We start from the raw sequence: 11831 nt of genomic DNA on the forward strand, positions 1-11831 counted from the left end.
ATGATATTGAATGAGGCTCTGAGGTTATACCCACCAGCAGCTTCGCTACTTCGAATAGTTCACAAGGAAACCAAGCTGGGAAATGTGATTATACCAGCTGGAGTGGAGATTGCTCTACCAACAATCCTAGTCCACCATGATTATGAACTGTGGGGTGAGAATGCAAAACAGTTTAACTCGAAGATATTTTTAGAAGGCATTTCAAAGGCAACAAAGGGCCAAGTATCATTCTTCCCATTTGGTGGGGGTTCGAGGATATGTGTTGGTCAAAACTTTGCTCTAGTAGAGACCAAGATGGCTTTGTCACTCATTTTGCAGAACTTCTCATTTGAGACATCCTCATCCTATGCTCATGCTCCTTGCTCAATCATAACTCTTCAACCTCAATTTGGTGCTCACGTTATATTACATAAGATATAGTACCACAAAGTTGTTCCAGTTAAGCAAGATTTATCACCATTGTTCCTCGTGGCTTATTTCGTGTTCTATTTATTATTTAGTGATTAAAAACTCATTTTCTAAAGAACAAGAAACAACATATTATGATTTCCACTCTATTATATTATGTTTGTGTTTCTACATCCATTATTGCATTAATTGAAGGAAACAATGTTGAATAATGTTAAAAATATATATAATTAGAAATATATATCATTATTATTGGTAAATTTTCATTTTTAAAGTGTAATGTTAATTTTTTAATCCTACCCAAATTAAAAACCCTTTTACCGATTATAAGATCCCGATTTTAACAACTTTATTGAAAAGGCTAGAGTATATGATGCTAGTAGAAAATTAATGAATTTCCCTTAAGCGTTCTAAAATTGAAATATTACACATAGGGAGATAAAAATACCATTGATCTCTTTGGACTTAGCCAAAAAACTAAGGAAAAAAGTGTAAGAAAATGAATTCTCCGAACTAAAGCAATTTATTTAAGAAATGCCAACCAAATTTTCTAAGCACCCTTCTGCAAATCAACCACCTTCTTCCGCGAGTCTTGGCTCGATATCTCGTCCCACCATCTCCCCACATTTTCTCTCGAAGTGAATGAATAGCCCTTATTAGTGTCACTGACCAAGTACTGAGTGTTGGGCAAGTGTGAAAGATTAGCCAAATAAAATTCATCACTAGCCCAGAACCGAGCCTCCCCGAGCCTCTTTTCATAGATGTCAAGCACTTTCGACAGCTTCTCTTCATTCTGCCTGAAAACTACTTTGTCTTGCTTGATATTCATTCGAGGCACGAATGCAAGTTGAAACACATGTTGGGTCCCAAATAATATTATTACAAATATTAGCAATCCAAAATAACAATTACACATAAGAACACAAAATTTACATGGAAAACCCTTTCTCTTTGGAGGGAAAAACCACGGGACAAACTCCGAATAATTTCACTATGATAAAATCAATTACAATAATTCTTGTGTATGTCTCTCAGCTAAAGAAAAATCTCTCTTATTTTTCTTTGCTCTCTCACACACACTAATTATCTTTTTCAGATGCGACAACACTTTGCTCTCTCATTTTTGTTTTCTTCTCCATGCACAACTCTCTCTTGGTTGTCTTCTTTTTCTCTAAGCTACTCCCTCTTGGATGCTATCTCTTCTTTTTCTTTCTTGTACAACTTTCTCTTTCTTTGCTCTTACACATACTCTCTTTGTGTCTTCTCAAAGGCAGCAGTAACTTGCTATCTGCTTCCTCCTGTGTTCCTCCCAAGCGAAAATCCCCTTTCTCTCTCTTGATACAAATGTAGCGGAACTCTAAATGCTCTTTTAGTTTCTTTCAGAGCATCATGAAGATTCATATATATGTCTGATTGAACCTGAGGATCCGGTGATGGCTTGATGGAATTCTCATTTATGGAGAATTGACTCAAATGAAATTTACATTTTAGCCCCAAAAAAAAAATTAACACTCTGACTGACTCACTGAATGCATTCGTTATTTTGTTGACCCTCAAAGTTATTAGTTTTGGTATTAACTAATATACCAAATATATTAGGCATCTGGAACAAATCGATTGCCCATTTAATTTTGATGTACAACCTTGTGCTGAATCAATCTTCTATGCCTTTTTTAATCTTTTTTCTTTCTTTCCATACTACAAGTTTTAATTGTTCAATTAAATGCTATAATAATACTTAAATGTATTAATTAATAGATACATGGACCCTTCCATAAAAAAATAAAAATAAAAATATTTTAACCAAAAAAAATATAAAGTATAAACAAAGAAAAGGGAACACCAAGAATTTATGAGGTTCGGCTTTCAGACTACGTCCATGGGTGGCAACAACAAGAAATTTCCCTAACAAATTTGGAGAATACAAAATTATGTAGAGACATTCTCACAAAACTCAAACCCCAATACACCCAAAATTATTCTCTCTCAAAGACAAAGTTTACTACCTCCATAAAATGTTTGGGATTGAATACAAAATTTGAGGCTAAACCTAAAATAAGTAGAAGATTTCCCTTCTCTGGAATTCTTGCACAGCACTCATTAAAGTGGTCTCTCACTATGACCTTTTGCCACACCTTTTTGTATCACCAAACTTGTTAGACTCGCCACACAAATCAAATAAGAGAGAAACATATATATATATGACTAAGAGGGAATACAAATCATCTGTACCATTTTTTTTTTCTACCAATTTTCCACCATTTTTTTTTTTGTCCACCAATTATGATATGTCACATGTTCTCTTTTTTTCCATTTTAAAATTTAGTTATTTTATAAGGAACGTAAAAAAGAATACATGATAAGAATTAGTTTTCGATCAAGAAAAACCAAAGTCAACAAAGGAGAATATGTTGTTATGCACCAAAAGATATGCAATTAATGCGTGAATGAAACAAAAGTGACACATCTCCATTGTAGCTTGAATTTAATCAGACCACCTAAATGAAAAATCCTCCTACACCTCCATCATAGTCTCCATAAATTATCTCAAATTGCAACCCAAATCAATTCAAAATATGAATATAAGGAAAAATCTAACAATCTTCACCATAATTAAAATTCAACTAAGCAATCTTTCAAACAAGTCAAAGAAAGAATTTCTAAAATTCTCCTACACCTCCATCAAAGTCTTTATGGATTATCTCAAATTGCAACCCAAATCAATTCAAAATATGAATATAAGGAAAAATCTAATAATCTTCACCATAACTAAAATTCCACCAAGCAATCCTCCAAACAAGTCAAAGAAAGAATTTCTCCTTAATCCGAAAATGAAGAATTACAAATTGCACCAAGCTTTTCAAAAATTATCCACAATGAAGAGATTTTGTAGATCACCAAATTTAATCAAAATTTAAGAGCTTTTATGAAAACATAAAGTAGAAGAAAGCAAGAAAGAACTCAGCTTCCTTTAAGCTTGAAGCGCTTAGTTAGGCTTGGATAGGTCTAGAGATGGAGGCTTGGACAGGTTGAAGATGGTGTTCTTGCAATACTAGATGAACATTGAAGCGGCCAAAGATTGGCGCTAGGCATCACAATAGAGTAGAGATTCAAGCTCAATGTCGACAACTACAGAGGAAATGAACGATCATGCAAAATTGTGGTTTTTTAAGTTTTAGCTTTATAAGTATTTAAAACTATACATGAGGATCGAATGCACACAAACAAGATAGCATACTTGAGAATATATAAACACTTGTGAAGCTTAAATCAGATTTTCGAGACCAACAAGCTCTCTTAATGTGATCATGCCCAAAGGCTTTGTGAATGGGGATTTCAAAGTTGATAGCTTCTAATAAACTTGTTGCATGGTCGGACGAGAATGTGGATTGGTGTGCAAGCATGCCAATGCTATCTTTGCCACTAAAACCACCTTCTCCGCAGCTTGCCCTGTAGGCAACGCAAGCCGTTGATCCAATACATCTTCTAATAGCACATCATAGGAAGATGATGCAAATGAGGTTGATAGAAATGATGAGATCAAATCACCCGGATGCCTTCCCATAATTACTTCTAATGTGACTACTCCAAAACTATAAACGTCACACTTTTCACTTACTTCCATTGTGTAAGCATGTTCTGAAAGTAAAAGATTAGAGTTTTACTATTCTTTCACATTGTAGAAGCAAGTTTTTAATAACATTTCTATTCATAGAGTAAATTCCTTTGGAATTAGGTGGAGGGGGCAACAAAAGGAATGGAATTCTATTAAAATTTTGAATATCAAATAAGAAAAAGGGAATTCTTTTTCTTAGAGAGAGAGAAGGGGTGGGGTTACCTATGCATTATGTCATCTTAAAAAAATTTCGTTGAACGCATGAGTATTATAGGTAGTCCAAGCAAAATTTTGATTTAAACTATTCACCAAATAATTAAATCTAGTTTGAAAGAATTGACCAGTTGGAAAATGACGCTCACTCTGTAAAATGTGATTCTTCAATAAGTACAAATTAGTTGGATGTATTTATGCACAATTATTATGTAAAAAAAAATTAAAATTAAAATCTCAACAATTGAAATTAAAAAGAACATTTTATTTATTGTAATAGTGATTATGACCCTAAATAAAGGAGGCAACCATATAAATTATCAATGATTAGTGGACAAAGTTTACCTACAAAATTGGTTGTAGCGCAAGGCTACAACCTTACTCAATAAAATAAAGGTGAAAATACACTTTTGGTCCCTACATTTTGGGCCGATTCTCATTCTGGTACCTATTTTGATTTTACTACTATTCTAGTCCCTAAAAACAAAAAATCAATTCTATTTTGGTCCCTACCATAAACCCACAACCAAAAAATGCATATGTGGCAAACAAAGTGCTCTGTTGGCAAGCTTTGCAATTAAAAAATAAATAATTGATCCTACGTGTCATTAGCCACACATCCATGTCATATCCACATTAGCAAAAAAATTCATTAGGCATTTAAATAATGCTATGTTAGCATTTTACTTATTTTTTTAATTAATTTTTTTAAAAGCCAAAAAACAATAATTAGTTATAAAAAATAAAAAAATAAAAGGCTAAAATTAGTTTAATTTCCTCATTCGCATTAGAGAAAGACAAGCTTTCTTATTCGAAAAAGAGCTCTATCTAGTGTGATGTATGGAATATACCTAATATTAACTAATTTCAACAAAGCAATCCTGACTTCTGAGCCCGACTAGGATTGCTTTGTTGCCATTCGTGTCTCCTATATCTGTTTTTAGTGTCCAAATTTTTAGAAACTAAAAACAAAACTATCTTCTTGCTCAAACAATTTTCCGAAACTGAATTTGGATTTCTAAACCACAAACGTTTGGCTAAAAGTTCTAACTACTCTTAGCCTTCTCAAGGCCTTTGAGTCAAATTCTTTCTGACTTCTGAGCCCGACTAGGATTGCTTTGTTGCCATTCGCGTCTCCTATATCTGTTTTAGTGTCCAAATTTTTAGAAACTAAAAACAAAACTATCTTCTTGCTCAAACAATTTTCCGAAACTGAATTTGGATTTCTAAACCACAAACGTTTGGCTAAAAGTTCTAACTGCTCTAGTTGAGACTGCTGCTAGCTTTCCAGCTACTGGATCACTAAAAGCTATATATATATATATATATATATTAAAATTCTTTCAATGGAGGTTTAACCACAATTACCAAAATTGTTGAAATATTTCGTCCAAACTTATGCATCGCACATATATTAATCCATACTGTTGGGTTTGGAAACTCTCCCTTTCTAAAGTGGAAGCTGATGAGAATGAAAGAAAGACTGGAATGAGTTGGAGTTAGACTAAATCACTAACACACACACACATCTATATATATATATATATATATATAAAACCGAAACCTTTGAAACTCCCATAATTTTTTACATCATCATTTTAATTTTAAAAAATTTTAATTTTTAAAACTAAATAGTGAGAGAGTCCTAACAGGAGTCTCTTATATATATATATATATATATATATATAAGAGACAAAATCTTTGAAAACCCTAAAGCAATCTCTTCTGTCCGTCTCCACTAAGCGAGAAAACCCTAAGCTTCAATTTCTTTGGTACGCTTGCTATTGCTTTTTCTCTTTTTTGTGAATTAGTTTTTTTTGCTTTTGTTTTGTATGGAGTAGTACTTTACAATATATAGTATGACTACAAGTATTGTAGTAAGTTTGCTAACTTTTTGTGTGGTTCAAAGATGCTATATTCTATATTATTTTAGATTATGTAACCTTAAGATTTACCTTATGAAGACGTATGTACAAGTTTTCAATTCCTTTTGTGTGGATATTTTCTCACAGCTGTGGAGTAAGGTATATGCACTATATGTTATCTTATGTTTTCTCTTATGGTGTCATACTTCTTTGTTTATTAATTAAATATTATGTTGAAAGCCTATATTATTTGCACCTTCAAAGTGTTCGACAATGTTTGAACCAAAATTTTCATCAATTAGGAAGAATTGGATAAAAAAAACTTAGAAAAGCTTTCCATCCTTACTGAAATTGTCTCACAATAATGACATTTTTTGTTTTGTTTTGTTTTTATAATTTGTAGGTTCTGAATGTTTTGATTTTTAATTTTATTGTCTTTTGAAAGTTTGACCATCTAAATTTTTGGGTTCAATTTTTTGCAATATTTGAAACAGTTTAGCAAATTTCAACTGTTATAACTATGAATTATTCTCTTGAAGGTAACCTATCTTTCTCTTATATTTCTCTATTTGGTAGTCATATATATTTTGTTTTGTTTCAATAATTTCTAGGCAGTGCCAGTAAATTTTCTGATTTTTTTTCCCCTTTCAAACGTTTTAACATTAGAACTTTTTAGTTTTTTTTTTTTTTTTTTCAATATCTAAATTTGGCTTATTCATCAAATTGTAACTCAAAAAGATAGGAGCAATTCACGCAATAGTATAGTTTCATAATGAATTTAAAATTTTATAAAATTATTTTAGTCTATTATAAATAGGTAAGTTCCCGTGCGTTGCATGGGTTTCCGACTAGTATATATATAAAAGTTTGGACGAAATATTTCAACAATTTTGGTAATTGTGGTTAAACCTCCATTCAAAGACTTAATATATATATCGTCCATTCTTATCTCTTCTTCACTTTCTTCTACCTCTAGCTCTCTCTCTACAAAGAAAAAATAATAATGGAAATTTCTCTGGACAAAGTTGCCACCTCCGTTCTTTTTGTTATAATGACAACGTTGTCATGCATGATTCTGAATTGGGTGTGGTTAAGACCAAAATATTTAGAGAGGTGCTTGAGAAAGCAAGGTCTTGTAGGCAATTCCTATAGACTTTTCTTCAGGGACACGAAGGATAGCTCTATGATGATAAAGCAAGCTTGTTCTAAACCCAGAGAACTCTCTGATGATATTGTGCCACGTGTTCTCCCCTTTGAACATCACACAGTGAAGCATTATGGTATGTATGTCTACAATAAACTTAATTACCTAAATATTTTGTTGCAGCAAACACAAATTATATCTCACTCATTTCCAATGCAATAAAGTATGTATGGTTGTTTTAAGTCCTGTAACTTCTGTTTAAAAGCTTCCAACTATGAATTAGCTTATGCCCAAAATCTTAAATCTGAACCAGAAAAACTAGACTGATTGATTAAACTACAAACAAGAATCTAAATTGGTAGCGGTGGAGCCAAAATTTTCTTGGGTAAAGCTAGTGTTACTACTTCTAAAATTAGTAATAGTTAATAAGAAACTCTTACTTGAGATTTGTTATGAAAATGATATAGACATAATATATTTTTAAAAATATTGGATTTTCTTCTAACCTTCGTGAACAAATGCAGGCAAGAATTCTTTTACATGGCTTGGCCCAAGACCTCGTATTAACATTATGAGCCCTGAACAAATCAAAGATGTTTTCACCAAGATAGGTGACTTTCAGAAGCCCAAAACAAATCCACTTACTAGATTGCTTGCAATGGGAGTAATAAACTACGAGGGTGAGAAATGGGCTAAACACAGAAAGATTATCAACCCTGCTTTCCATTTAGAGAAGTTGAAGGTTATATATTACATTTCTTATCTTTTTAAATCCATGTGGAATCAATAGTTGTGTCCGGATTAGATTATTGTTATCACTTGAGTAAAAAATGTTGTACCTTAGTTTGGAGCAGCATGATTTATCTTTAAAAGTGATATTGTACAAATCACCAAGTTTAACACAAAAACACTTTTGCACTGAACTCCATAGCTAAGTTTCAAATGTCCATCTAGCACATGTTTGTGATCAAAAAACTTATAGGCATAGTACAATAATCACAATAGGGAATTGTTTGCATTTTGGTTATCAATAATGCTATAGACACAAACTATTTTACAAACTTTTTTACAAACTAATGATGTGGTGAGTGATTATTTGTAAGTGAAAAGATGACGTTAGTAATGGACCTAGACGAGAACCAGTAAGAATTTGCCACATAAAAAATTTGTAAAAATGTTGTGAAATAATTTGTGATTGTAGCAGTACTCATAACTTAAAAGTGACAATATTTTTTGAGATGGGTAGTTAATGGGCGAAGTAGGGTTCAAACTACATACACTAGGCACCACAAAGAATATGATTATTGCTAGATACTACCTTTGATTAATTAATTCAAAGTCATTATAGAAAATACTACCTTTGATCTATTGCTTAAAATATGATTGACCGAAAATATTGTGTGCAAATAAGATTCTAAGTACATTCAAACATCAGTAATGCTAGCATAGCAAACAATATTATATGTCCATTTTCTTCTTCTTCTTCTTCTTCTTTATATATTAAAAAAAAAAAAAAAAGACTATATGCCCATTCAAACTTTTAAATATGAATAATATCAATTAAATTTAAACTTAGATTCTCGTTTGCTCAAATGGGAAAAGTTTGACTCCTACCTACACCCAAATATTTTTTTTTTTTAATAATATCTTGTTTTAAAGGTAAAGAATAATTATCATAGGGTAGATGCTACAAATTTTAAATTCTATCTCTATAAAAAAAATTAACTTAAAAACATCTATAGCAATCAAATTAAAAAATCAAAAAGAAATAGTTATAAAGCATTTAACTACTTTGAATTCTTTATATAAATGAAAGGGTAATTCTTTGTTGGCAATTTGACATATATTACAAACCGCATGTGTATTATAAGCGTAGTTGGGATTCTATCAAAAACAATATAGAGTAATAATATAGACATAACATTTTTTTACTGTTATTGAAGTGGTAAATTGTTAGTAATTTTTGTCTTAAAAAAATGGTTATTGATTTTCATATGGGCTATATATCATTAGTAACTTGTCATTTGCAACAGCTATGAAAAAATTTGTGTAGAAAGTTACATATGGAGATTTGTTGAACAATATAATGCCAATAATCTTGTTTCTATTTATTATAGTTTAAACAATTTACATTGTGATTGCTACAGCTTATGTTACCTGCATTTTATCAAAGTTGCATTGATATGATTAACCAGTGGGAGAGGTTGACCTCTGAAAATGGATCCTGTGAGTTAGACGTATGGCCTTATCTTGAAAACATGTCAAGCGATGTGATTTCAAGAACAGCATTTGGAAGTAGCTATAAAGAAGGAAGAAGAATATTTGAACTTCAAAAAGAGCAAGCACAACTCTTTGTAAAAGTATCACAATCTGTATACTTTCCTGGACTAAGGTAGTGATTAAACATTCAACTTTGAAATTTAGTCAAGTTTGGTTCCTTACCCCCCCCCCCCCCCCAAAAAAAGTCAAATTTGATTTTTATTGAGATAGGATTAACCAATTACAATTCAGTTTATTGAAATTCAATCGTATCTATTAAAAATATATATATGCTAATTTTTTTTATAGGAATGTGCTATTTTTTAATATAACAAGATTTCAATTAATTTCAACATTTTCTTGGCCAACCTTCCAAATAAAAATTCTCATGCATCTGAAGTCCGATCATTGTTTTAAAAATCAGTAAGGTCAAAAAATTGATTTTGGCCCCAATTCCCAGTTTAACTCGGTTTTTGACAAATTTTGGGTGATTTTACCGGATCGGATTGGTTCCGATTCCTAGTTGAATCGGTCGGTCCTGTTCGATTTTTAAAACCATGTCTCCAATGAAAACAAAATTCCAAATTTTATTGTTTATTCAGAAACGAAATTGGTTATAACCTACTTTCCTGAACATCTCATCAAACACAAAAGTTAATAGAGATCATCACATTATAATTAATACAATTTCCATTTATGTGTCTTCAATCTTCTCAATTTACTAATAGCTAATATTTATGCATGCAGGTTTTTACTGACTAAGACACACAGGAGGATGAAGGAAACTGAAAGAGAAGTACAAGACTTACTAATGGGAATCATTAACAAAAGGGAGAAGGCATGCAAAGGCAGAAATGATGACTTATTAGGCATACTAATGGAATCAAATTCTAGAGAGACTAAGGAATTTGGTAATAAGAAGAGTGCCGGAATGAGTATTAAGGATGTAATTGAGGAATGTAAGCTTTTCTACCTTGCCGGGGAAGAGACAACCTCGGTTTTACTTGTTTGGACAATGGTTTTCTACCTTGCAAGTCTTTGGTAAGAACAAACTTGACTTTGATGGGTTAAATCGCCTTAAAATTGTAAGTATTCCCTAAAGATTCAAATTTTTCTTTATTTTCCTATAAAATTTATATGTAATGTCTTTCGAAGATGAAATATTCACATCCATGAATATTCATGTCAATATTAGTTAATTGATTGAGTAAAAGCCATTTTCTATTGATCTCATGATAGTCAGCATACTCATTTTTTGTTAGAGTTGGCACTTGGTAGTATAGACTATAAATCACTAATTTGAGTGCAAACCTCAAATTTGATTAGGTTTGTAGATCGAGTAATAAATTGTGTTTCAAATTTTATCAATCATAAATTAGCTTCAAAATCGAATACTCTTCAAGAGGAAAATTTAATGAACTTATTTTATTTTACAAATTTTTTTAAGAAATGCACTCTGGTAATAGTTGGTTATCCATGGCGTAGGTAACTATGATATTGAATGAGGCTCTGAGGTTGTACCCACCAGCAGCTTCACTAATTCGAAGAGTTCACAAGGAAACCGAGCTGGGAAATATGATTATACCAGCTGGAGTGGAGATTGCTCTACCAATAATCCTAGTCCACCATGATTATGAACTGTGGGGTGAGAATGCAAAACAGTTTAACCCGGAGAGATTTTCAAAAGGCATTTCAAAGGCAACAAAGGGCTAAGTATCATTCTTCCCATTTGGTGGGGGTCCGAGGATATGTGTTGGTCAAAACTTTGCTCTAGTAGAGACCAAGATGGCTTTGTCACTCATTTTGCAGAACTTCTCATTTGAGATGTCCTCATCCTATGCTCATGCTCCTTGCTCAATCATAACTCTTCAACCTCAATTTGGCGCTCACGTTATATTACATAAGATATAGTACCACAAAGTTGTTCCAGTTAAGCAAGATTTATCACCATCATGCCTCGTGGCTTATTTGGTGTTCTATTTATTATTTAGTGATTAAAATCTCATTTTCTAAAGAACAAGAAACAACATATTATGATTTCCACTCTATTATATTATGTTTGTGTTTCTACATCCATTATTGCATTAATTGAAGGAAACAATGTTGAATAATGTTAAAAATATATATAATTAGAAATATACATCATTATTATTGGTAAATTTTCTTTTTTAGAGTATAATGTTAATTTTTTAATCCTACCCAAATTAAAAACCCTTTTACCGATGATAAGATCTTGATTTTAACAACTTTATTGCAAAGGCTAGAGTATATGATGCTGGTAGAAAATTAATGAATTTCCCTTAAGCGTTCTAAAATTGAAATATTA

At 31.7% G+C, this 11831-nt stretch overlaps 1 protein-coding gene and 1 pseudogene across 1 annotated transcript; both read left to right on the plus strand.

Moving 5' to 3' along the window:
* On the plus strand, positions 1-420 carry LOC126694005 (cytochrome P450 72A14-like). Its single transcript, XM_050390036.1, has one exon. It carries the CDS (start codon positions 1-3, stop codon positions 418-420), a length of 420 nt encoding a protein of 139 aa, XP_050245993.1.
* Positions 421-7068: 6648 nt separating this feature from the next.
* On the plus strand, positions 7069-11581 carry LOC126694052 (cytochrome P450 CYP72A219-like; annotated as a pseudogene).
* The last annotated feature ends 250 nt before the right edge of the window (positions 11582-11831 follow it).

Source organism: Quercus robur, chromosome 8 (assembly GCF_932294415.1).
Source record: "Quercus robur chromosome 8, dhQueRobu3.1, whole genome shotgun sequence".
Taxonomy (NCBI): Eukaryota; Viridiplantae; Streptophyta; class Magnoliopsida; order Fagales; family Fagaceae; genus Quercus; species Quercus robur.

Coding starts and splice junctions, on each gene's coding strand:
- LOC126694005 (XM_050390036.1), top strand. CDS start 1: ATGATATTGAATGAGGCTCTGAGGTTATACCCACCAGCAGCTTCGCTA.